Raw genomic sequence first — 27680 nt, 5'->3', positions numbered from 1 at the left:
ATATTTTGTAAATAGTAAAAGTCAGGGTTTGATAACCAATCCTCCAAAAAGACCGTACGTTTTAATCATTATGAAAGTCCGGGGTCAAGTGTGGGTGCACCCTGGGTAATAAAGTAGCAACTGCGTGTTGAGCGCATACCCTTGTAGTATGTAAGTTGTTTCCCTTTTATATTTATTTGTATTGCATCTTTAAGGAATCTAAAGGACTTCGATGTGAACAATCGTGGGTCCTGGCTATGAATTAATCTTCAACTAATTATCTTCAAAACGGCTTGTGTATCTTTCTACTTTGGATACTTAACTTTGGACACCTACTACAACCCTGCGAAAGATGCGGCAACTTCTCCCCGTGCACACATACTCTGCACACGTGCCCCCCTTCCAGTGAGGGTCGGACCCTCCCGACCTACTGATCTGCCCCCCAGTGAGGACCCGTTCAGCCACGCCCCTCCCCCTCCGGTGAGGCCTGCAGCGGTCCCAGCCGCACCTGCAGCGCCTCTAGGCTCTATAAGAGCCCCGCCGCGGGGAGGGATCTCATGTATGTTCTCTCTCTCTCAGACCGGAGTCTCCGACCCCTTGGGACCATGGCCAGCCCCGACGCCCCTCTGTCCCCAGCTCACCGGCCCCGTCTGACCCTGAGCGCCCACAGGGCCATCCCCCCCTCCCTGCCGAGCGGCGCCTTCACCCGCTGCTACTGTGTCCCGGAGGGGCAGGACCCCTTTAACAGCGGGGGGCCGCCAGAGAAGGGGGACCCTTCCCCAGGTAAGGGGGCTATTGGTGTCACTGGAAAGGATTGGCGTGGGAGTAATAAAAACCAGAACATAGCCCGTGGCTCGGGGAAGTGATACCCCGAAGAGCTGTAGACGCTAGCTCCACAAGGGGGGAGGGTGGGTGGGGGGCGGGCGGAGGGAGGACCCTCTGGGGTCCCTCCAAGGCCGGTGGGTTGGGCTCGCATACGTCCTTTTGATGCTTTCCTTGCTGCCCCCCCCCCCCCAACACTTCTTGTAGAGTCTCTATTTCTCTATGAACCTCTTTGCTGCCGAAATAAATAACAAACAAAAAAAAAAAACCTTGTATAATGTAATCTCGTGCTCATGTAAAGCGCTTCGATGTCTTTGGGCCGAGTCTGCGATATATAAAAATGGTTACACAAATTGTTTCAAGTGAGGCTGTGCTCTTTCAGGCCTTCCATTTGTTGGTGGGGAGACCGGGCTTCCCCTCCTCTCACCCGATGCCCCATAAAACTTAAGTAATTTTTAACGCGCACCATTTCTAGAGATAAATTTGACGAACAGGTAACCCATTTCTCCTGTGTTACAATGAAGTCTCGGCTACATGCTCCGCAGAGAAATCACTTTACTTAAGAGATTGTTCTGTGTTTTAATTGCGTTTATTAATTCCAATTTGGCGCCAGTTTGTGCTTTTTGTTGCAGAGCGCTGCCATTAAAGTAGTTCAGTATCCCATTGGTTGATGCAAAATTATCGTATTCTTTTTGGAAATGTGTATTTTTTTTTTTTTGCCTTTCATAATTGGTTACATTAATATTCGTCTGACGTGAAATGTTGTGTCCAAACTCTAAAAAAGGCAAATCGTGGGAACGCACGTGGCCACATTTTTAGTCACGTTTGATCCATTTGAGCTAGAAACAAGTGTCTTGTGCTTGTTTAGGTCTCGCCTTTTCCATTCCGTAGGAATGGGAAATGGAGAGAATTAAAGTGCTCAAAATACTTGTGAAACCAAGGGTTTTTTGGTGCGGTTTTCTTCGAGTTCACGTGGCCACAGGCACGCGCTTTTGAGCCATAAACTTTCACGGCCATCTTTTCCCCAGCTCCAGCACCTCCCCTCTCTCTCCCCGCACACAGCCTTACTTGGATTTCTCCTCCCCCAGGCCGTGTTCCCTCCTTTCATTTTTCTGTTTATTTTTTACTTTTTACATTGGTACCTTCCTGTGTGCTCTGTAACAATTTTCAGTTTTGTAACCTTTCACCCTTACTTGCATCACCACACGTTTTTCTTATCGACCAAAACTTTATGCACACTGGGATTCGGTGCATTGTCACCCGTTCCAACATGGCCGCCATGTATGAGTCCTTGTTTGCTTTTTCCAACCCTGACGCTACGAACATTTCAGACACCTATGCACGTTACACTCTCCAGAGTGATGACACCGGAGTTTACTATCGGAACATTAGACCCGTGATTTCCACTTATGCGGTGAGAGACAACTCGCTGGAATTTTCAGTAACAGACCCAGCTTTCATCGCTGTTCACGCATGCATGCTGCCACGATGTTTTTCCTTTACGCGCTTTGCACTTTGTTAATGGACTATCCCGTATATCATGGTAAATCACCTCTACCACTGTTGAATGCACCATGTTATCCAGCGAACCGCCATTCTCCGAGGCATGACTATTTGTTTTTTCTTCTTTTGGGCACTGAACACCTTATTAGTTTATCTCACAACTTCATTAGGACCATGACTAAGAACCTGCATGTTTTTTTTCCTTTGGGCACTGAACACATTATTCGTTTGTTTACCTCACAACCTCGTTAGGACCGTGATTAAGAACCCGTGTTTTTTCACTTGCACTTTTGAGTCCCTTGCACGCATTGGCCACGCAATATCAGTGATCTTCACCACCATTACGTATGCTTTTTTCATTTCCTCACTCCTTGATCTTATCAAACACGATAATGTGAAACTGATTATCACCTTATACAGAAAGGAAATACTTTGCTCAAATATCACACAAACCCTGATAAAAGGCTACCCTGTGGGTAGTTTAACAGGCCTCAACTCAGTTGCATAAACATTTTTCAGTTTTACATTGTCTTCTTGGTTATAAATAAGCTAACAAAAATGCTTTTAACACTTTTTTTATTATAACTTTATGGCATGCCTCACAGCAGCCAAGCTGCTCTTGAACATAGTTTACATACATTGCCAAAGCCAATAGCTCTGGCAAAAACGTACCATTGCCATTATAAATTACAATCACTTTTATTTAAGTATTAATTATTTAAAAAAATTAAAAGCCATTGTTATTTGTAATATCAATACATCTAAGTCACGTCAATACAAAACATGTGGCATTACGAATGCTAAGTGTCACATTTGCTAAAGTTAAAAGTATTGGCATTGTAAATCACAAAACAAAAATATAAAATGTCATTTACAAAACCAATAGCTCCAACTTTCCTGCTGCGAGACCTATTGGCAACGCCAGTGCTTGTTTTATTTGGGGGGTATGGTTTAAAATCTGCAGATTATACAGCAGACTAATTGTGACAAATGCTGCTAATCCATATTTATGTTAAAGAAAAAAGCTGCGGAATTGCTTAAACCCAGTGGGCCTGCAGTTTATCAAGGTTCGGCACCAGCATTTGTTTCTTGACATTTTTGACATTCCACCACTTGGTGAAGCCCCCCCCCCCCTCCCTCTCCCTCCAAAAGGAAAATGAATATACTTTATGCACTACTGAGTAATACCTAATTTGTAATACATATTATGAGAGACTGTGTAGCCTTTAGTGTGAGTATGTATGAGACTGCAAGTGGTGTGTGCATAGCTGTATGGGTAACTGTGAGTGGGTGTGAAGGTGTCTGACTGGGTGTGAGTGGCTGCATAGGTGAGTTAGTGGTTGTGAGTGGATGTTTGGGCGTTGGTTTGATTTTCTATGGGGGTGTGAGTGGTTCTTGATCGTCATCAGTGATGTCGCTGACCATTGCAAAAAGAACAATTGATGGACAGAATTCAGAACAATGTTATACGTTCACCCCAGTACAGAGATCTGTCCCTAAATCCACTTTTATTTTTTTTGCTCCCCATGCGATGCCTGGTTGAACCCAGCTGTATGTAAATCTGTCTTGTCCCCGTGCCCAATGGGAACAGCCCACAAGTGATGTAATGTGAGGTTATAAGCAGTGCATTAGTCGTAAGTTATAGCCAGGTCAGAACTGGAAGTGCTGAACTTAACTGGTTTTGTAAGAGTGAAATCTGAGCATAACTATAACGTCCCTGTAACCTTTAATTCTCTTTTTTTTTGTGAACTTCTAAGGTTCTCTTGATTATATTTCCTAACTATAATGTACCTAGAACTTTTTTTAATTTTAACTGGGAAGTTCATTTGTTTAGATCTGTAAAATTTGAGTTGTTCTGGGTGAATGATGCTCTGCATTTTGAGATTTTGTATACTGAGGATATTTAAAAGAGAACGAAGGACTCGGCTCTCACCAAAAGATGAAGAGAAAGAATCACTCATCAGTCACCCCAGATCAGATTGTGATCCAATAGATCAGCACTGCCTTCACCTCCATTTAGGATTTCAGTTAGTCTTTCTACGTGGAATACAAGAGGTCATACGTTTGCTTTGCCTTCTCCAAGCCCAAGACGTTGGTATCATTTGTGCTTAGCTCTAGTGGAGCTTCAGATGGCGCACATCACCACACCTAGCAGCAGTGGCGGCTCCTCTTATAGGGCGGACGGCCATTGGCTCACTGGTTTGTGCTGCCAAATCCCCTGGAAAACAAAGCAGCTTGGAGTTATTTGTTTTATAAATTATTTTCTTTTTGCTGACTTCTGTAGACTGGTGTTCAACTAGTAGCATGAAGTGAGGCCACTTTAGGACCGACAATATGGAGCTACATTTATAAAATAGTGAAATTATGCTTTCTTGCATTACTCTACATAAGGCATGCCCAACTTTTATGCATTTGTGTTCTTGCATTGGGTCTTCATTGCACTAAAATGCACTTTTTGCAAAAGTACTGTGTGGACCCTGGCAGGTTGCCTATTGGTTTATTCAGTGGGACACGTCACACATGGTGGGGATTGGGGACAGGGCATGGCTAATGTTTCCAGTCACTCCATTTCATGAATGCTGTTTGAACCCTCTACAGTTGGCTCATGTGCACTCTCTCGCTTTGTTGAAGTTTACAATTAAGAGATTGTATTTTTACTTTTAGACTGCCCATCTTCATCTCCAGACTCTGGCATTGACTTGTCCCCATCTGACGCTGCTTGTCCAAAGTTGGAGTTCTCCTTCCCTCCTGAAGTGGATGTGGGGAAGCCGATGAGGAAGGTGCGCGTGGCCTTCTCCAAGGAGCAGCTCCTGATCATGCAAGTGAGGTTCCAGAGGCAGAAGTATCTAAGCCCCTTGCAGATGCAGGAACTGGCCACCTCCCTGGGCCTCACCTACAAACAGGTAGGTGTCTGCGGGAGGAGGCATGATGAAGAGGGTGCAGAATGTCGCTTGCACTGTAGAAGAAAGGGGTTTTGAATGATATTTAGAAAACCCGCCCTTGTGGCACAAGTTAGGGTTTGCCCTGCAAGCAAGAGTATTTATTTTGACGCAAAAAAATATTAGTTCGGGGTTCTCTGCGCAGATTTTTGGGGTGGACTCTAAATATGCATCTTCTAATATCAATGATCTTGTCAATGGGTCTTGACTGCTCACCGGGCACTTTTTCAACTATTAAGTTGAATGTTTTGGGTAACGTTCACCCCAGGTCCCTCCCACCTAAAGCACTGCTACTCACTTAAGTGCATAAATCCCTGTCTCCCCATCACTAATTGGTAACCATCACAATATTGACCCCCCTCCCCCAGGCAAATGGTCTCCACAATATCTAATTATCTGGGAATCAGTCCCTGTTCTGCAATTCAGTTGCTAAGTGCTCATTGACAGAAGACTGCCATTGTGGAAGACCAGTCTAGTGTTTTCCTCTGAATTTCAAACCTACATTACCAGCCTGTTAGAAATTTGTCTCTCTAGTTGGCATAGGTAGGTACCTTTGTCCAATAAGGATCCTTGCTTCTAGTCCAGGTAAGGGGGGGGGGGGATACACTCTAGATAAACCCTGCTCACCCCTTGGTAGATTGGCTGCTCACCCCCTTGGTAGATAGGCACGAGCAGACAGGCTTATTACAGAGGCATTGTGTGAAGTATTTGTACCAACACTCAGTAACACACTGATAACACCACAAATGGACACCAAACCGGTTTAGAAAAATATAGTATCTTTATCTAAACTTAACAAGACCAAAACGACAAAAATCTAACATACACTTATTAAGAAATTACTTTCAAAAGGATTTAGCTACTGAGTCCATAGAAAACTATGGATGCGTGAGTTCTTGCAAAGTACTCGACCTGCAACAAAAATCACCAAGCCAAACCGCTGCAGTGATGGGAAGCGTCAAAACAAAGATCCATAGTTTCCTGAGACCTTAGTGGATGCGATGCAACAGTTCTGCTGGGCACAGGGGAACAGTGCATCCGGTCTGTAGGGGGAATTGATGCGTTTATTCTAAGACCACTCTGATCCTCAGGTGATGTGTCAGAAAACTTGCCTCACAGGGACGGTGTGTGGAAATCCGGGATGAGTCTACAAACAATGTGGTGGTATCTAGCAGCGCTGCATCTAATTCTTCAGCCGCGATCCCTCTGTCGATTCTTGGTGCTGCCTCAGTTTCAGCAGCGGCGATGCATGGAGATTCTTCTCACCACGGCATTGCATCAGAAAACTGTTGCAAGAGCGATGCCTCGCTTTTTCTTATGTTGCTTTCCAGCTCCCAGCAGCAGAAACTACCTCCAGAGGCCCCACACAGTCTCAGGCACTTCTAGGCAGGCCATAACTCCCAGCAAGGAAGTACAGGGGAGCTGGGGGGTGAAGTCTTCCTGTTCCTGAGACATCAAAACAGGAGGCAAGCTCTACTCAAGCCATTGGAGCCTTTCCTCAAGCAGGGGACACCGCAAAGTCCGTCTCCTTTCTTTGGCAGAAACAGCACTGCAGGCCAACCTCAGACACACAGCAGGCTCTCTAGAGCCACTGTTCCTCCCCCACCCTCTGACACTCCAAACCCAGACAGTCGATCCACATCCTAGCAGAGGCCCACTGGATGGCTAAACAAGGAAAATAACTACGTTCTAAAAGTGGTATTTTCAAACTCTGAGTGTAAAAATCGGCTTTCCTCAAAGATGCATCTTTAGATTTAGAGTTCAGACATAATTAACTCTATTTTCCTACCTTGTTCCCGGGGGCAATTTATGTTTATAAACAAGCTCCCTATCCTGTCCAATAGGAGGGAGCAGGTAGCCTTGCAATAGTGAAAAACGAAATTGGAAGTCACTTACTATCCAGACATACCACACACATCAGGGCATATCCTACCCTTCACAGATTTATTAATTTTTGCGATTTTGTAGAGCACACAAATACCCTTGGGTGCACCCTGCCCACAGGGGTACTTTGGGCCTACCATGGGTGTGACTGACATGTAAGAAAACGGAAGGTTTGGCAGTTAACTGCATACATACATGCAGTGTCAGGTCTGATTTAACATTTCAGAACTACTCATGTGGGTGGTACAATCAGTGCTGCAGCCCCACTAGTAGTATTTGATGTACCATACCTGGCACACTCGATGCACTTTACTAGGGGCTGACCATTAAATCAAATATGTCAATCGGGGGAACCAATCCGAACCATTTACACAGGGAGCACTCGAACGTTGACACTGATCAGCAGAAGCAAAGTGCCCAAAGCATCGAAGCCGGCAAAAACGAAATCCAGCACATCAAAAATACAGGAGACGGAGGCAAAAAGTCAGGGGAAACGATGCCAAAGATGCTAAGTCTAACGCAGCCTTTTCCAAGTCTTTATTTCTCTTATACTGAAGAGAACTTTATTATTTATATCTGAAGCTCTTTCCTTGTTGGATTTGACTGGCAATTTTAATGGGGGTGACACGTTTGAGCTCCCCGTCATGGTGATTAAAAAAAAAAAACAATTACTACCTGTAGTACTTTGCTTCTCTAACTGTGATCAAATGATTTAGCATTGGTGCATCAGGGCTGCAGGCAACTGGCAGGATAAGATCACTTTGTATTGATTTTACTTGAATGGGCATTACTGTGTTTTTTTATGTTTTGAGGGTTTTTATTTTTTCTCTCTACCTTGCAATAACTGTCGCACTTGAGAATTAATAATTTTAAAAGTCACCCACATTAGTTTCTCTAGAAGTTTATTTGCTGATCTGTCTAGGAGGATAGGAAATAAAGGTCTTTATTTCGCCCTACCAACCCTTTTTCCAGAAGTTTAATTCCGATATGAAACTTGTGGCACTCTATTCAGCTTTTTTTCCTGAATAGAATTGCACCAAGTTTGCTAAATTTAGAACTTACTCAGTCAGCTTTTTAGGTCTCGGCTAGCCGCGCAGAAGCGCGTCTCCGCCGATATCTTTTGTCAGCGAGTGTGCTTCCCAGGAGACACTCCTGGCATGCGCAGGCGAATCTAAACTGGCACGCGCATTAGTACGAGCGCTGCGCGAGGCTCTCACACAACACACGCATGCGCATACATAGAAACAGAAGCGCTCACGCACATACATACAGAACCCCCCCCCCCCCCACTCATACACACACACGCGCACACACGCGCACCGGCCCCCCCTCTCCCCTTTAACTTACTGTGGCAATCTGGGGGACTCCGCTCTCCGCACCGGCAGGGAGAGTTGACGCTGCGGCTCCTTTCCCGGGACTCCCTCTTGGTCAAGGGAGCCCGCAACACGTGTGCAACGTCCTGTTGTCGGCCCGGGGCTCTCCACGCTCGCAGGAGCCCCGGGCCGCTCCACGCATTTCCTCCGCCTGCCTCCTCTTCCGGTCCGGACGCGGCTCCGCCCCCGTCACAGGCGACCTTGCCTGACTTCCGGTGCGGCCGTGGCGGAATTCCGGGGGCAGTAAGAGTTATTGTATATTTGGCTGCTAAATGAAAGCGTGTCCATCTTATCTGCATGTAGACGAGACTCGCAACGCCACTCTAACGACACTGGCTTTTGTTCTGTTTGCCTGTTGAGTTCTAGTTGCTAGTGCAATATGTAAAGATGGGATAAGCCATTCTGTCTTATTTCCGTGCTGTGTTGGATTAATTAGATATCTCTTTCTCAAGTGTTCTCAGTGTTGAGCTGGTGGAGAGATTTAGCGTGTTGCTTGGTGTCTCTTTGTAGCATGTTTGCTTTGAAAGGTCACGTGTGCTTTAAACTCCTGGTTTGCTGTATCCATTTGGCCATGTATTTATGTGAGGGAAGGTCGTGTTTGCTATGACTACAGTACTTGGTTAGGTAATGCTCTGTCTTTATAATCTTACTTCTATGTATAAATACTGTCATACGCTTGTTTTGACTGAGGAATTTGTGCTTTTCTTTATTTGTCTGTATCTATTCCTCTTTGGCTACAATGGGGCAGTGTTGACATGGTCCTGCCACCCTTTGTAGCTGCAGTGTATGGCTTTGCACTACATTAGTCTTCTTTGCTCCTGCGACAGCCTTTGGCATTGAGTTGGTGCAGTTGCTGTAGAGTTGCAGCCACAGTCCTGCAGTGAATCACTGTGACATCCTGTGACCTCTTTTGTAGTGAGACACACCTTTGTGTTTGCTTGTGACTGCAGGACTGTGGGATAGTTGCCATCGTATTCGGTTTTCCACTCCACAGTGCTGTGTCCTTCCCGCTCACTGCACATCTCGGATTGCACATTGCACGTCATATTAATAGATAGTGGAGCAGCTGCCTGAAGTAAGATTGAGCTGAAAAATCAATACCAGTAATTGGCCCTAGACAAAGCGCTTCATTCATCCTATGATGCCAATGGGTGGCTCTCTACAGAGACAGGGTGAACGGGACAAGAACAGAGTAGAATACATGTAACTGGCCTTGCATCTTCAAGGCATGCTGGGAACAGGTGGCCCAACCCTACATTTATTGTTAATAAGTTTTCAGTTTCTATCTCATGTGCCGAGTGCCGAGGCAATGTAAATGACAATGCCATTTATTTATGATTTAAAGAAAAAAAAAGAAATGTCATGAGCAATGCCAATTGCTCTACCTTTAATGATGCCGAGACCATTGCATTGCAAATGCTTGTTATTTATTGCAAATCAGTTCAGATGGGTTTGAGAAGTTGGCATTTAAAGAGATGCTCTGAATGGGTGTGAGTTAAAACATTAGTGACATCTGGAGGTTGGTCACTTGGAACATAATAAAAAAAAAAAAATACCTGATTGGTGCAGGGAGCTTTTTGTCCTATGAGGCATTTCAGATGTTCAGTAAGTAACTTTATAGTTGGATGTTGTACTGAGTTTGAAAACAAACATTTAGAAGCACAAATTCCAGCGGTTGGGAGGGGAGGAGGGGGGGGGGCGGCGCTTTTGCAGCACTTATAGAAAAACCCCACAATGCTCTAACATATATTTGTTTAGGTAATGTAAACATCCTGCATATTAATTCAATTATACAGGCAATCATCTAGTCGGAGCACGTTTCTGTGAAACCTGAGCTTTGGAAATCTGAGAATCCATCCATAGGCTTAGCCATGATATAGAACATGTTATTGAATAGAATGCTTTTAAACTGGAATGTAACGTTTGGAGTATCTAGACGGGGTCTGTGGTGCAGAGGTGACCTTTAAGGATATTTGCAAGGGGAAAGGGCTACCATAGACACATTTTTAGCACAGTGAGCAATTTTTTAAATAAGTCTGTGGGCATGGACCTGGGAAGGATGAACTGGTAGCAGTTAGTAAAATTAGACTTCAGATTTTGGCGTCTAGGAAGTTGTGGTAGTCTGGCGTGCTGACTGGGGTCATTATTTGCTTCTTGACAAAGCCCAGGGTGAGGCAAATGCATCTATTTGTTATCAGCTGAGGTGACGGTCATAAAGAATATGGTGAAATGTTAATTCTGATGATAAAATGAACCCTTGGACTTGACAAATTGGAAAAGTCTGAAGCTATCTGGGTGGGAGACGGGGAGGTATTCCTTCGGCTGCTGTGGATCTGGGATTGCATGATGTTTCACACTTGCCTGGTCTGAAGACTGGACTGCAGAGAGGGGTTGAAATGTTTTTAATAAACATTGAGGAAGCCGCGTTTGGGTGGCAGAGCTCATGAGGCATCCAGAGGGGGGTTTACATAGTGATACAGATTCCTGATTTTCTCGTCTGTCGGCAGGTTAAGACCTGGTTCCAGAATCGTAGAATGAAGATCAAGAAGTTCAATAAGGAGAGCACCTTTAAGAATGAGAACGGCATGTTGCAGGTAAGACTATCTGATAACTTAAATCCCATCTTTCCACATGGAGAAGAAGCAATTGACCTTCTTGGGCCAGATGAGAAGGTTGGGCCTAGCAGTTCTATGTCCTTGTCAGTGATGTGATTGGTTCAAATATTTACCAACTAGACATGACCCTTTGGGATTCATCAGTATTTTGTATAAAAATTGCTTGTTTGATTACTTATGATCGTTTCACCAGAACATTTAGTTGCACAACATGCCTGCGACTGTTTGTAGGTGGGGCATCACTATACAAGCTTTTGGGTGTATATAATGGAGGTTGAGGCAATCTGCCTATGGCATGTGGGGGTTCATCCTCCTAAGGGGCCTGGCAAAATATGCCTGATGTAGCCCTTGCATGGGTTGATAACAAATTTGAATTTGGCCTCGCGCCGGCTTGGCACACCATGGCATTTGTAGCCCTGCACAAGCCAGGGCCCTCTCCAGCAGTTGCAGCTCCACGCTGTGGGAGACCCATCTTTGGCCATAATGACCGTGGGACAAGAATGTGGGGGAGGGGATGATGTCACTTCTATACACAGCTCTAAGATGCGAGATGTGGATCCCCTGTAGAACTCGCTTAAGGTGGTTCTCCTTTTAAAGTGTCCTTTCCATGTTCTGTAGGCACAGCCTTAGTGTAGAGCTGCAGGGTAGTTTCAGTTCAATAAAGCTTTATTCAATGAAATTTATCATAAAGCAAACTACATTTAATATGTCTAAGAAGATTACAATAATCATAATTCATGAAATAATCCTTAACCATTTTGACATGTTAAAATTGGAATAGTTAAAGTATAAAACAGAGCTATGTAAAAATACAATTGTGCCTAGGCTGTGTACCTGAAGATGGCACTGTAGACCCTTCTGGATGTTCGGTTGCCATGCAGACCAAGCATGCCCCAAGAATTTCGCCACTCCGCAGACCAGAAACTGGGTTGTATCTGTTCTTAGCATGCAGAGGGCCACTAAATATCTTTGGGTGCCAAGGCTCCTGCATAATGGTTTGAGCTACATGGCCCTCGCCTCCTTATATCCTGGACATGCAAATAGAAAGTGAGCTATACTTTCTTCGGATGCAGCACAGCATGGTCAAGAGGGTGTTTGCTTTAAAGATTTCTATTTGGCAGTAAACGAGTGGAAGCGTCCCTAGCCTGAACTGTATGTATAGTGTTCTGTCCCTTGGGACTTTGCTAAAGTCCAAGTATGGTTCAAGAAGGCTATGCTTATGTAATAGGAACTCTTCAGTTAATCTCCTACATGGGGAATTCTTAGTGCCAAAACTCCCACTCACTGCCAATACAATGATTTAAGTTCAGCCTTGGCTGGGGGGTTCTGGCTTGCCCAAGCGTCAGATAACCCCAGGTCAAAAGTTTATTTTTAGATTTGTCAGCCTTTTGACTTTGTGCGCTGAATCTAGTAGCATTACCTCTGAGTGCCGCTGCATACCCGGACAGTTCCGGGGTCTGCCGTATGCGTGCCCAGAAGAGCAAAGGCCGAAGCCTAGCTATCACCAAAAGGGCGCATGCCCTTATCATGAAAAAGTTGTCTCAAGAGGGTGCTAATAGGCAAGGACACTAATTTCTTTATAAATTTATGTTCTGAGGTAGAGATTTCATCCATACATTCAAAACCCCAGAGCTCCGCTCCATATAGGGCCGAGCTGACTGCTTTGCCTTGATAGGCCGCCGAGGCTACCAGCTTGCTCATCGATAAACTATGAGCTTTCCTGATGGCTCCTGCCACGCGCCTGTGGGTTAGTGACATTTTATCCAGATGATGTCTCCCTACCATCTTGTCAGTCTGATGCCCAGATAATCAAATGTGTTGACTATCTAATAACCTTCCCTCAAGTCTGAGATTAACTCTGAACTGCTTACAGGGGTTAAAATCCATAGTTTTGTTTTGGTGGTATTTATCTTAAGACCCCGATCTGTACAAAAAAGATGGAATTTATCAAGCAGTTTCTGTAAGCCAACTGGTGTTTTAGAAACAAGTAGCGTATCATCGGCGAACAGGAAGGTTGCGATCCCATCCGCCCCTAGGGTGGGAGCGTCGGCAGGCTTTCTTCAGAAAGTCAACCACACCATTCATATACAATGAGAACTGGGTGGATGCCATGACTCATCCCTGCCGTACCCCCCCTGTTAACCAAGATTCTATCAGTCACTTGGCCCTGGCAGCCCCATCTGATTCAGGCATAATTGTCCTTGTACAGGCGAATCAATAAGTTGAGGATTTGTAGTGGATACCCATTTCTGCCAACACTGTCCATAGTTTGCCCCTGGGTACTAAATCGGACGCAGTCTTCATATCAATGAAAGCTATATAAAGACTGCCCCCACCGATTTGAACCCCGTTCCAATGGAGCATCAATAGTCTGAAGACCTGATCTATGGTCCCGGTCTCTTTCCTGAACCCTGCCTGATACTGTAACAAAACATTACAATTGTCTAACCAATCAAGAATCCTGTGAAGGAGGACTCTGCCAACCACCTTCTGAATAACGTCAATCAGGTTTATAGGCCTGTAGTTGGCAGGGTCATCTGTCACCCTTTTTGTAGATGGGGAAATACTTCTGCTCCTTTCCACGATTCTGGGACTTCTGCACCCTTGAAAATTGCATTAATTAAAAGCAGTATAAAATGTGCACAATTGCTTGGTTCAGAGATCAAGAGGTTTCCTGAAATGCCATCCTGCCCTGCAGCTTTGCTGGGAACAATAAAACTAATGGCATATACTATTTTTCTGTGTAAACAAATCATTAGGGCACTGAGTAAGTATAGACAACCTGCACATGAGACTGATCTTTTGGCCCTAAGCAAAGTCCCATGTATAAATGGGAAAAATGGGCATGTCAGTCCAAACCAGTGATGTGATTGGGAATCAGCCCTTCATCCTTGGATTTGCCTGCTTTTATCAAGGCGATACAAAAGGGGATGATGGACGGAGCGTTTGAGCCATTCAAACACTCACCCCCAGTCAACTGATCTGGGTTATATCCATCACCGTTCTTTAGCTCACTCAGCCACCCCAGTTCAGACATGGCCATATGCAGATCAGTCTCACCCTGTGCCTCATGGGAACAGTCCAGCCCGAACTGCCAAGCCATGTCTTTCCTGGACCGGAAACAAGCTTCCGAGGACTGGTTTCGGATTCATAATCCTCATGTAAATGTATTTGAGCTTATATAGCGCACAGCTACCCGCAGTGGGTTTCCCGGCGCTTGCTTAGGGAACCCGTCCTGGTATTCCCCTGTGAGAACCCCGGCAGAGTATCCACAAGGTGAAAGCCAGGCATCCCGCCGCGAGGGGCCGTTGTGGAGATTAAGCAAGCTATTGCCCAGAGTCGCAGAGTGTGAACCCGGGAGTCGAGAAGGCACCGGAGCGAGAATTATCGAGTCCATGGAATTTTTGAGCCCAAGACCCGCCGAGGCGGGGAATTGAACCCTGGTCCAGGGCCGATCTCAGATTCCGGGCCTGCCGCCTCTAACCTCTGAGCCACACTTCTCATCAGCCACTTCTCATCAGCCAGGCTATCTTGAATCCAGTGGCCAGGTGAGCAAGGGACTCGCGTCTGAGCATACCCTGCCAACTTAGGGCGAACAAAGCGATACAAAAGGGGATGATGGACGGAGCGTTTGAGCCAATCACTCACCCCCAGTCAACTGATCAGTTCGGGCTGGACTGTTCCCATGAGGCACAGGGTCAGACTGATTTGCATATGGCCATGTCTGAACTGGGGTGGCTGAGTGAGCTGATCAGTTGACTGGGGGTGAGTGTTTGATTTGCTCAAAAGCTCCGTCCATCATCCCCTTTTGTTTCGCTTTGCTTTTATCAAGGACCAGCAGAGTATGGAGTCACTTGGCTTACAGGCATCTTTAAGAACTTGCCAGTAGGTTTCTTCCCAATCTCGTCTGGCAACTTTTATAGCGACCTTATACTCCTTCCTTGCTACCCTTCTCAGGCAGAATTTTCCCTTTCAATGCAGATGACCGGGCTTTCCTTTTTTGTTTTACAAGCCTTCGTGTACCAAGAGCTTAGCCCTTTGCTATTCCAGTTATTGTGATTATGGTGTTGCCTGATGGGAACCAATCTGCCTGATGGTTCCTTCATAGATCGTGGTTGGTCTCCCAACATCACATCAGCACCCTCAATGCCCTTGTCTGATTAGTTAGTATCTCCGCAATAGAGCATATTTTTAAGTCCTGCCCAACTTATCTTTCGCCATTTAAAAAATCTACCACAATTTGAGGGGGATCACATCCTTGGTGTAGGATTTTGGGCCGGCCGGGATGTTGTGTGCTGTGGGACCAACCATTTTCCAGATGGAAAGATAAGGAGTTGGGGTCACTGTCCATGGTTAAGCCAACCGTCATATACAGACGTCTAGCAAAATGTAGTCAATTCGGGATGTGGTGTCTGTTCTATTAAATGTATGAGTTCCTATAAAATCAGAGGAACTCTCCCATTTAAGACCCTCAGCCCAAACTCCAGGCAGTTCGCATTGATCTGTATCGCCACCTGGGTCTATTTCTTGATGGGTGTTAAGCCAAGGGATGGGATTCCCCAGTTCGAATCCTCATCTGATGTCCCCAGTAGGTCATCCGAGCCCAATGGCTCGATGTGCAGTTGAAATCTCCTGCCACCAATATTTTGGAGTGTGCATGGCAGGTACTTGGGTATTCCTAAAGTAAAAGGGTTGGGGAGGTCTTACCCCCAGCTGTGCCTCTTATGTAGACATTAAACCGTTCAATAGTGCTGCCTCTTTGTGGCTCCTTTATGGTGAGCCTCAAAATATCTTGTGTTATGACTGCATTCTGCTTGACTGACCACCTTAAATTAATATTGACCCACACAATTAGGCCACCAGATGGACGCCCTTTTCCTGAGTGGACAGCTGGGTTAAAAAGGGTAGTGTAACCAGGTTTAAAGGGGAGATATACTCCAGTTTCCTGGAAGATCCATACTTCGTGGTCTTCGATGATTTTATTGCACGAGGGAAGGACATTTTATTTTTTTAGCCCTGCGACGTTCTACGAAATGATCCTTAAGGGGGTATGGTCGGGTGTACACTGCGTGGCTTTCCTAACCTTATTTGTGCTAATCATATTGGTCAAGGGACCTGTGGGCGGGTATGGGAGAATCAAGCCCTCACATCCATCCTGCCCTACATTAGTTATTGAAGCCATATTTGGGCTACATACCAGCCCCTCTTGATGTATATATTCTGTTAGTGCATTCTGCGGTGCATGTAGACAATCGGAAACAGGCCCAGCACATCTGTCCAAGGTTACATTGGCAGAAGTTGCCTTACTTTGTCTTGAAGTAATAATGTTATTATGCAATGTGTCGTACTGTGGTTGGGGGGGCTAACAGCATACATGCTATTTGGAAATTAAGTATAATGGCGGCTTGACCGTAGCTTCTGTGAAGATCCCATCCATGAGCCAATCAGTCTGATCGAATGTTGACACAAGAACCCCCTCTTTGGACTTTTATAATGATTTCGGGTTCTGATCGAATGTGAGTGGATGACACCTGATCTGAATTGTTGATGAGTCAGAAAATGTACGAAACTCTAATGCAACCAGATGTTCAGCTAAGTCTGCATTAGATAAAGTCAGTTCAATATTATCAAAGGCTCTAGACACAGATGGACACCTTCTAGCTCTGATTAGATCTTCCCTTATTATAGAGCGACAGCCTCTCGCATACCGAAGTCAGTGTATTGATTTGTTTTGTGGATTCATTGCTCTCGTGATGCCCTACATTAAGCTTTGGGAAATTTACCATGAATACAGTGTAAGGTGGCACGGTGGGTGAAACCGGAGGAATCCGTGAGGATTAAATATTTACAGCAGGGCGAACCAGGGATTGGGTGTCATACTTGGTTTGGTTTTAAAAAAAATAATTTTTTTAGGTTTGGCAGAATCATCTGTCAGATCGCTGGTTCAAAGAGCAGACTGCGTTACAAGTATTGTGAGCTGTACTGTTGTGAGCGTGCTTATGCGATCTTTTTATAATGGGGACGCCTGCTACACCTGTCGGTGGCCCCTTTTTAAGTAGGTGATTAGAGGGGGATTAGGAGAGGGCGCCTTAATGATGATCGTAATCTCTAGGGTTGTACTCCTCAGGGATTCCACCTCTGCTTTTAATGCCACTACCATTTCAAGCATAGTATTTTCGTGGAGGTTGCATGAGCACGGCCTGGTTGGCAGGGTGGGAATAGCTGCGGCAATTTCCATTTCTCAGGGAATCTGACGCTCTGCTAATATCTCAAATCTATTTGAACAAGTGATAGGGGATGCTAATTGATTTGCGAGTAGGTCGTGGGGGGGGGGGGGGGAAGATACCCAGTCTCAGCGGGGGAAAGGGAAATAGCTGGTTGATTATGGACCTGAACCTCAAGTAGTCCCCCACTTGCCTTCTGGGGTGATTTCTGAAACAGTGAAGGTATAGTGGATTTAGATGAGATGGTAGCTGGGTTGACGGAGAGAAGGGGGAACTACAGGGTACTCACCCAAAATATCCTCCCACCACTCCCTAAAAATATTATCTATCCGATCCATTATGCAATTGTTTGCCATTCTATGGGAGGCTTTCCTAGCTGCCTTAACTTTTCCCACGCCAACACTGGGTCGTCCCCCCACCCCCCCCGCACCTTCCATGCTTTTCCTCTTCCCCATGCAAATAAGCAATTAAACAGTTGGAACTAAACCAAAAAGAAAATAAAGAAAAAATAAGTAGAGTAGAATAACTTATACGCTACTGGCAGTCAATGTTGCCCGCTAGGTTTATAATTCCATCAATTGGGCGTTGGTGAAGAGTGCTTAAACTGCTACAGGGAGGGGAGAGTCTTTATCACCAACAGTCAAAAAGTACCTTGGTGTAGTTTTGTAGATGAAATGGGGTGGGCCCAGCCTCCTCCGGGCGATGACGGGCCCGCCCTTAGCTCGGGCTTCGCCTGCGCGTGTCCCGCGCTGCGTGGAGGCGGGCGCGCTTTTTTATTCAGCCCGGCGCTTTTGTGGTCACCAGCCGTCAGAGCCCCAATGGATGCTTGGGGCTGTAGTTCTCGGGGCAAAGCTCCTTGCGCTATCAGCTGTTCCCCTCACGGCGCAGGAACAGGCAGCTGGAAGCCGTTCACCTCACGGCACAAAGCGAAATGTGACCCCTGGTTCAAAAAGTGCATCCCATGGGTAGTTTCAAAATGTAGTAACCGCAGCACAAAAAATTGAGTTTTCTTCACCTGGCGGTCTTCTCAAAAGAAGTAATTGGGGGAAGCATGAACTTAACTTGCATAGCAATCTACAGTCATAATCTGTACCACCTACAATTTCCAAATGGTTGGCAGTGACCATGAAGCCTAACCAAAAGGCCTCATTTTGTTTGGGTTGTGTTGGGATCTATGCTTATGTGTTGGGATCTATGCTTATTGGAATTGTGGGGATGTTGCTAGGAGCTTAGAATGTTATGATGTGAATAGCAGACAGTACTGAAGAAGCTGTGGAAGGAGCTGGAGGTCTCTTTACTTATGACCAATAAAGATTTACTTCATCTACCAACCCTGGATTGAGGATACTTTCTTTACATTGGCGACGAGTGGACCCTTTTACTCTGGCAGGGGCAGAGACTACAAGACTATAATTGACCTCCACCCCTGGATGGTGCCACTTCTGGATTTGACTGTGGCATACAACTTACTCCTCCAATTTTGTTTCCTGCTCTTTTCTCTAGAAAGCAACGATTTCGTGGTATGTACATTTTACTTCTCCAGTGCTCTCTATCTTTCCCTAGTAGATAGATCGAGCCTTATTTAAATTGGCAATTGCTCAACAAAAGTCTTCGTTAAAGTGCTTCTCCTTCGTGTGAATTCAGGGCATGTACTCTTGTCAAATGCAGCGTTTTTATTGTTCCTTTGCTAAACGCTGACTGCTCCCTGCTGACTGCTAAATTTCAAAGGATTTGGTATATACATCGAAGGATTCGTGTATTGCCTTATACATCTACGCTTCGCACATTAGGAAACTTCTTCATTACATCTATTTCAAAAGTATCAATACTAAGAACAGAGAATGAAGAAACCGGTTCAGGAGCATTGGGATTCAATACAATTCCTAGATCTTTCTGGTGACGCCAACCAAGCAGGTTAGACCCTTGCTTAGTGAGGTATACTCTCCCGAATACTTTTTTGTCTTGAAAAGTGATTACCATCCATTTAAGACCTAAGATATCAATGGTCTTCCCACTATATCCTACAGCTCTTATATCCGGAGAGGTCCAAGAGTTTAAGTTCACATCACCATCCCAAACCTCAACATACATATCTTTGGACAACAACGTATAAAGGCTTCCTGAATCTACCAGCATATTAACATTTCTGGTTTGAGCACACATGGGATCTCTAGAATCAAAATTGATCAAACAGTGTGGCTTTTCAAGCTTATCAGTACTCTCAGTAGGTACATCAACAATACAAACAGGCTCTTGTATGTGAGGACAATTTTCATCTAAAACCAGTCCATCTACACACAGCATCAAATTATCAACAATTTCACAAGAGTCATCAATTTCATTAACATGTTGAGTTTTAGCATTGCAAGCTTTAACCACGTGACCCCTCTTTCCACATCCTCTGCAAATAGCGTTCCTAGCTAAACAGCGAGGACTAGATGCAATATGTCCTGGAGATCCGCATCTATAACATTTCACAGGACGTGAATTTGCTAGTTGTGCATAATTAGGGGGACGATAATTTGGAGAATGATAGTTAGATGACTTATTGTTTCTAAAATCTAACTTCCCTACATTCTTAACAACTTTAGTTTCATCAACAAATGCTTGTGTTTGAGGTTTTACAGAAGACTCTGATTCCTTCGCCACACTATCTTTAGATATAGAGCTAGAACAATTATCCATTTCTTTTATCCATAAGTTAGTATTTTCTATGGCTTTAACAATTTCGATTGCTTCTTCTAAATTACAATCCTTACTAAGCAACTTTTCTCGCACTCTCTTATTATTGGTGCACCTGACGATTTGATCACGGATCAAAGAATCTGTTAAATCTTTAAATTGGCAATTAAGTGATAATCCCCGCAAGGCTGCTACATAACTTGCAACATCTTCATCTGCTTTTTGAACTCTACAAAAGAATTTATGCCTTTCCAAAAGAGTGTTAATTTTTGTGACAAACCTTTTTTCTAACATTAACATACTCATATCATATACATTAGCAGCATGACCATCCCCCACACCTAAAGATATTTCGGGCAAATCTTCATATAACCTTCTGCCTTCCACCCCCAAATTATGAAGAAGAATAGCTTGTTTGCGGACAGGACCATACTTGTCCGCACCAGATGCTAAAATGTAAGTGAGGAACAGTTTCTTCCAATCTTTCCAAGGTATTATGGGTTCACCAGGAGTAGGGAGGAAAGAAGGGGGGGTAGAAAAGGCTTGATCACCCATGGTGAAGAGGCAATAACAATCAGAAAATAACCATATAATAAAAATAAAAATACTCAATGTGTAGGTAGTACTTATTAGGTGGGAGATCGGCAATATGAGAATAAAAGTAGCAGTTCCGTAGTCAAATCCGCAGTTTGGGGTCCCAAATATCACACTATCGAACTGGCAGTCTTGAAAACGATGTCACGGTAAAATACCGGAATTTCGAAGCTTCGGAGACAATCAAGATGGCCGCCGCGTTGAATCGACGACGTCCCAAACAAAGATGGCCGCGACGATTTCAAATCAAAACGCTGACGTTCCCAAAGGAAGATGGCCGCCACGTTCTCTGCGCTGAATCAACGATGGTCCCAAACGAAAATGGCCGCTACGCTGCTTCACGCCGCCGACGTCATCAAGATCACGTAACCAACACAACGACGGATGAAGATTCCAGCGCCGGAGCGGCAGTTTCAAAGTCTCGAGGGTGAGTAAACAAGAGAGATTGGGAAAGTTGAAGGGATTTTCTCACAAAATCATTCTTAAGAAAAATGCAGTGGCTGTAGTTCATAAGGTAAGAAATTTGCCACACTTAATGAGAGAACCCCTCAAAATAGAATTGGACAAATTGTTAGACCTAAAAATCATAGAGCCTATTGAAGCATCTGAATGGCTCGCCCCCATTGTAGTCGCGCCCAAAGATGGTGGAACCAAGATTCGTCTCTGTGTAGACTTACGCGACTTAAACAAGAATATATGGGTTGATAGGCAACCACTGCCTAATATTTCTGAAATGTTAAGTGCCATGGGTGGTGGTGTGATATTCAGTGTGATTGACATGTCTGCAGCCTATCACCAGATTGACTTAGACGAAGAATCAAGGCACCTTACCTCCTTTGTAACACCACTGGGGGCATTTCGATATTGCAGGATGCCATTTGGGTTGGCTTCTGCATCAGCAGTGTTTCAAAGAATAATGGAGAGAGTTTTAAAGGGGATTGAGAATGTATTATGTTTTCAGGATGACGTGTTGGTAGTTGGAAAGGATTGTCAACACCATGATAAGATCTTAACAGAAGTTTTGGAGCGTATGGAAATTAATGGTCTGACCATAAAAAAGGAAAAGTGTCAACTTAAGAGGGATTGTGTGACGTATCTGGGTCATGAAATTTCAGGTTTAGGTATTAAACCAAAGAAAAGCATAATTTCTGCAATTAATGATGCTCCTACACCAACGACTAAGGATCAGCTAAGGTCCTTTTTGGGGCTAGCCGAGTATTGTTCAAAATTCATTAGAAATTTTTCAGATGTTGTGGAGCCTTTAAGACGCTTGATGAAAAATGGTGTGGTTTTTGAATGGGATCAAGTGTGTGAGGATGCTTTTAAGCGTGTGAAGGCGGGAATTATTCATGCACCTACCCTAGGGCATTTTGATGTTAAAGCCAAGACTTTCATTACCACTGATGCAAGTGCTGTGGGTCTTGGGGCTGTGCTCTCTCAGATATCTGGGGGTGTGGAAAGAATTATAGGTTTCGCATCTAGAAAATTACAGGGTGCAGAAGTATCTTACTCAGTTATTGAGAGGGAAGCTCTCGCTTGCACGTGGGGGATTAAACACTTTAGATATTTTCTTTGGGGTTTGCCCTTCAGAATGCGCACTGACCATAAGCCTCTCGTGCATTTATTTAAAGGAGGTAGAGGTTTGGAGGGTAACGTCACCCCTAGAATATCGAAATGGATCTTGTCAGTGCTTGAGTACAATTTTCAGATGGAATATGTGAAAGGTGAGAAAAATGTCATTGCGGACTGCTTATCTAGAATGCCTATAGACTTAGTAGATCTGATTGATGTGGATGATCCTATAATTAGTTGTGATGAGATTCTTGCTTTTGATAAAAGTGATTGGGAATCTGGCATGGCAGATGATCAAATAATTCCCTTGGTTATGAAACATGTTTCTGAAGGATGGTCTAGGGAGTCCCTCAATGACACTCGCTTGAAGAGTTTTTCCAATGTAGAAGCTGAATTGAGTATATCTGAGGGTAAGTTGTGGAGGAGAAACCGATTGGTGCCACCGTGCAATCTTAGATCAAAGATTATGAATATAGCACACGAAGGTCATTTGGGAAGGAACATGACCAAAAGGAGGATTCGCGAATCTTACTGGTGGCCAGGAATGGATGGAGAGATTGATGAGCTGGTGAGGCATTGTCATGCGTGTGCTGCTAGCGATAAAACAAAAATTGTTAGGCAGCCTTCTCTTTCCTGTGTTGAATTTCCGGTACGGCCCTGGGAGAAATTAGCGATTGATTTCTTAGGACCCATTTCTAAGTTGGGTACTCGGAATAGGTTTATAATGGTTCTTGTGGACTATCATTCTAAGTGGTTCGTAATAGAGTCCACTGAAAGTATTGACACAAAGAGAGTGATACAATTTTTGGAGAGAACATTTTTAAATGAAGGTATTCCAAAAACTTTGGTTTCTGATAATGGTGTACAACTTGTATCAAGACAAATGAAGGAATTTTTAGATGGCATGGGAGTTTGTCATGAGAAGGTTGCGTTGTTTAGGCCACAGGCCAATGGCCTTGTGGAAAGGATCAATAGATTGTTGATGGAGAACATACAGTTGTCATTGGCGAATGGTTTGATGTGGTCTGAGGAGCTTAAGAAAATGATCTGGTCTTACAGGATCACTCCACATTCAGTCACCGGTATTTCTCCATTTGTCTCTCTAAAGGGACGTGAGCCAGGTTTGAAGGAGGTTCCGGGTTGGCTCAAAAACAAGGAATGTGTGTGGGTTGACCGATCAAGCGTGAAAGATTGTGTTGTCAGTAGGCAGCGTGATTCTACACATTCATACAATCTCAGGATGAGGGTGAAAGATCCGAATATATGTGTTGGAGATTGGGTTGTGACAAAGAAGTGTGGTTTTGTAGCCAAAGGGGAAAGTAAATATTCTCAACCCAAGCGAGTAAAGGTTGTGAAGAAAAATGTTCTAATTTTGGATGATGGTTCCGCTTGGAGCTGTGGGAATGTTGCAAAATGTAATGCTCCTTAGTTTTATATTTATTCTTGTATGCTTTGTTTTTTTCTTTAGATATTTCATTTGTATTTTTTCTTCTGATATTGTAATGGGGGGACATGTGTTGGGATCTATGCTTATGTGTTGGGATCTATGCTTATTGGAATTGTGGGGATGTTGCTAGGAGCTTAGAATGTTATGATGTGAATAGCAGACAGTACTGAAGAAGCTGTGGAAGGAGCTGGAGGTCTCTTTACTTATGACCAATAAAGATTTACTTCATCTACCAACCCTGGATTGAGGATACTTTCTTTACAGGTTCAGCTTTTAAAGTTGTGTTTCTTTAACCCAACCACTTTAGACTACAAGGCCGCGCTAGAAGTTTGGTTCAGTAGAATCATTTCCCATGCTGAAGGTATTTATTTGGATCCAATCGGCCTAAAATACCGGTCAGACCTTGCCTTTAAAATGGCACTTGCAAAGATAACCAATAGGCTCCAAATACTCAACGCATTCCCTCAACACAACTTGCGTGTTTGCCCCAATTGTCCGAGCTTGTTTATCAAGACTTGGTGGAAGTTGTGAGGCTTGTTTTTGTTTTAGGTCACCAATGAAGGGTCTTGGGTATTATCAGAGCTCCGAGTTCAGAAGTATTTTGATTCTAGGCTAGGTTTAGAATGACCAGTATGTCTGATTTGGTTTTTGCTGAACGTGTGGATTGACAAAATTAGTTACTTAACATGAGACTAGAGTTGTCTGGTTTGGTCTCCTCCCCTTTCTAGTGTGATCAAAAATTCAAATATATAGTTTATTTGTGGATTGCACTCTTCCTGCACCCTCCAGGAAGCGTTTGCATTCTCAATGGTTACTGAATCTGACTTGCTTGACCATATATATATATATATATATATATATAGTGTCAAAACACATGCTAACTAATAAACCCTTTACTGAATGGCTTATCTGCTCCTGTGTCGGTGTCCGATTTTTAGGTTAACAAATCAGGTTTGGTTGGAATGATAGATGGATTATATATATATCTATATATATATATAATCTATCTATCATTCCAACCAAACCTGATTTGTTAACCTAAAAATCGGACACCGACACAGGAGCAGATAAGCCATTCAGTAAAGGGTTTATTAGTTAGCATGTGTTTTGACACACCTGCCGTGTATGTGTGTGTATCAGTTCTGAATTCCTCAAAGATCGGACACCGACACAAGGGTAGCATTGCTGTTCAGTCTTGTCCTTTATTCGATAACTTCGCTATGATGCTTCCCAGCACACCTGCCTTGTGTATATATGTATTATCATTTTGCACTTTTTTTAAAGCAAGTTTGCATAACATATTTAAGCATGCAAGTGTCAAATTCTAAACCTTGTGGTGGTTTTCTTCCAGTGTGATTCACCATCGTCCACATGCAGTGAGCCATCACCAGGATTCTACCCAGGCTATTCCATTCATGCCAGAAAAAGTGCTGGTGGGCCAATGGTTAATCAATTACAAAACTATGTTGGTCATCCCAATGCTCCTTACACGCTTGTGCAGGAAGAGTCTGCTCCCTGGTGGAACTCAGTAGGTGTCCAACCTAACCCTGGCTCCCACTTCAACAAGCCACATCCAGTGGAACCTGCTGTCCCTCAAGAAATTGATTTCTGGCAGAATGTCATGATGATGGATGGCATGTCGCAGGAAGCTGGATACAATTTCTCACCACATTGGAACTTCCCTGGTGCCTCCGGACTCTTTTATCCAAGCAACAAGATGTTGCAGAGCTACCCCCAACCGCTGCAGAAATATCCACCATCACAGAACTATCCACTGCTAAACTATCCCCATCTAGAGAGGGCTCCCACTGATTGGGATGATTCTGAAGAGCTATAATTACTAGGCCTTTAAAATTCTTCCTCTAGCCGATAAAGGGGCGATGTTTTCCTAGATTCTGATGCTGTCTTCCAAGTTGAAAATCTGTGCATGTGACTGGCCTACATCCCCTGTGGTGATATCTGGACACTACCTCTAGATGGAGGGGGCAATGATGTGATGTCCTAGTTGAGCAAATCTTGTTTGCCTACTGAACACATTTTGATTACATGTTTTCCATTGCTCACTCACAGCACAAGTGGACCACTCATCTGCTTGCACTCTGGTCCACACTGAGCATGTGGAGCTGATACAAAAGTGTGCATTCTGAATGCAGCTTATTTTAAGAGGTGCACCTACACTCTTCTGTATGTGAGACATGTGTAACGTGGGTGCATGGTGTCCTACCTGATTAATTGTTGGAAGGTGGTTGGATTTTAAGACCGGTGCATGTCATGCCTTGTATAGCTCCTACCCGGCCATCAAGAGTGCTGGACATTTTTGATGTCGGAGGGGTGCATGACGTACTCGCTTAAAAATGTTTACCAATTCCTTTTGAGAGAATGTGCAGATAGGTCTGTCAAACTTTCAAGGAAAGGTAATGACTGTTCACTTCTGCGAAGAACATTGTTTTGGTCAACATTGGATGTATGGTGAGTGTTGGTAGGATGGTACGGTGAGTGTACATATCGTGGTTTTATATGGTTCTTGCTGTTCAAAATGTCTTGATTTCATCAAGCAGAATCAATTGTATGTTCACACTATTCTCAGCCTGAAGGAATTGTACAAAAGCCTTTCAGAATTCTGAGTAATCTAAAGTATCCATGTTTCAACATTTTGAAAAAAAAATAGTTTCTGTGGCATTTGACAATGGTAAAGAAAGGGTTGTTTGCTGAATCTCACCTCTGAATGGGTATGGAGGATGCCCCACCAAATGGGAGTAGACCAAATTAAAGGATCCCAGATGAGGCAGATGGTCTACTAGTATATATATTTGCACTAGAAAACTGGGAGTATGAGAATGTAAGGGTTGCAATCAGGTTTGGGATGTTTTCTTTGGTTCTCAAGGGAAGGCATACTGCCACATATTCAGGATGACCGCTGACCACGTTCATTATCACATTTAGTCATTGACACCTTTCATGGGGTTAGCCTGTAAATATTGCTTGGCTCACATTAAGACGCGCTGTGTTGAGAATGTGAGTCCTGATCCTGCTGGTGTAACTTGAACAGGGGATCTCTCTCTGTATACTCAGACCACCACAAAGGAAACTTCGCCTTGACCCAGAATTTCTGGACCAGTCTAGCCAAGCCGAGAAGTAACTCGACCGTAAACCCTCTGCTCATAAACAGGCGCCATCTTGGCAAAGCCTGTAGGGGTGTGAAGGATCAGGGAAGACTAGCTTGCAGAATGTGTGGTTGACTGCCACAGCCAATCAGATGACGGGGTATCCCATGTGAAGAGGAGTAGACTTCAATCCTTCTTGGCAACCTCGCACACTTGCCTTGCTCTCCAACTCCTCCAGTGAGATAGCTAAGGATACCCAGAGATGAACCCTTGAATAGAATGGACATCCAACCATGCACAAAATGTCTTTAAGCAATCTGTTTTCTTTTCCACTGACTTTTATCCATGTTTGAAAGTAGCTGTTGCTTTTAATTGAACTACTCTGGTTTTACAGTTTCCTTGGCTTGTTTTTAAAGTATTCATACTGTGTATGACAGATTGTGCAATGTAAATCTGAAAACCCTCTCTTGTATGTATAAAAAAAAGTAGCAATTTTAGGCAGTTCTGATTAAATCTGCATTAATGTTCGTTCCGAATAATTGTACATTTTCCATTAAAGGCTGGAGTGATCTTCAGTCTTAATCAACACTCCTTTCTCCCCTGTTGACTTGGAGGGAGGTAGGGAGGACTTCAGTAGGGGTAAGATTAGTCTAGAAACTAGGTCTTGGGTCTTATATTTAAACATTTATTTATGAGCATTTTGTATTAAAATGGTTTAATCTACTCTGTATTGTACTTGCAGTGACCCTCTCAAACATTTAGTGCAGTTTAATCACATGCCTACTGTATAAATGAAACCTTTTTAGACCTCCAAGTTGTAAATAAAACGAATGCTCTGCTGGGCCAGGCTGTACGAAGACGTTACTTTTGACTTATTTTTTGTATACTTGACATTAAATGCAGGAGCTGTGCTCTTTGGACAATAAAGCGACTGCCTTACAG

At 44.0% G+C, this 27680-nt stretch overlaps 1 protein-coding gene across 1 annotated transcript; it reads left to right on the top strand.

Moving 5' to 3' along the window:
* Positions 1-578: 578 nt before the first annotated feature.
* Positions 579-27680, top strand: LOC147706521 (uncharacterized). Its single transcript, XM_086929091.1, has 4 exons — positions 579-762; positions 4969-5207; positions 11008-11094; positions 24986-27680. The coding sequence occupies exons 1-4, from the start codon at positions 585-587 to the stop codon at positions 25469-25471; spliced, it is 990 nt and encodes a 329-aa protein (XP_086785217.1). The 5' UTR covers positions 579-584; the 3' UTR covers positions 25472-27680.

The sequence above is a fragment of the Lissotriton vulgaris genome, chromosome 7 (assembly GCF_964263255.1).
Source record: "Lissotriton vulgaris chromosome 7, aLisVul1.2, whole genome shotgun sequence".
NCBI lineage: Eukaryota > Metazoa > Chordata > Amphibia > Caudata > Salamandridae > Lissotriton > Lissotriton vulgaris.
This window is presented reverse-complemented; position numbering and strand designations above follow the sequence as displayed.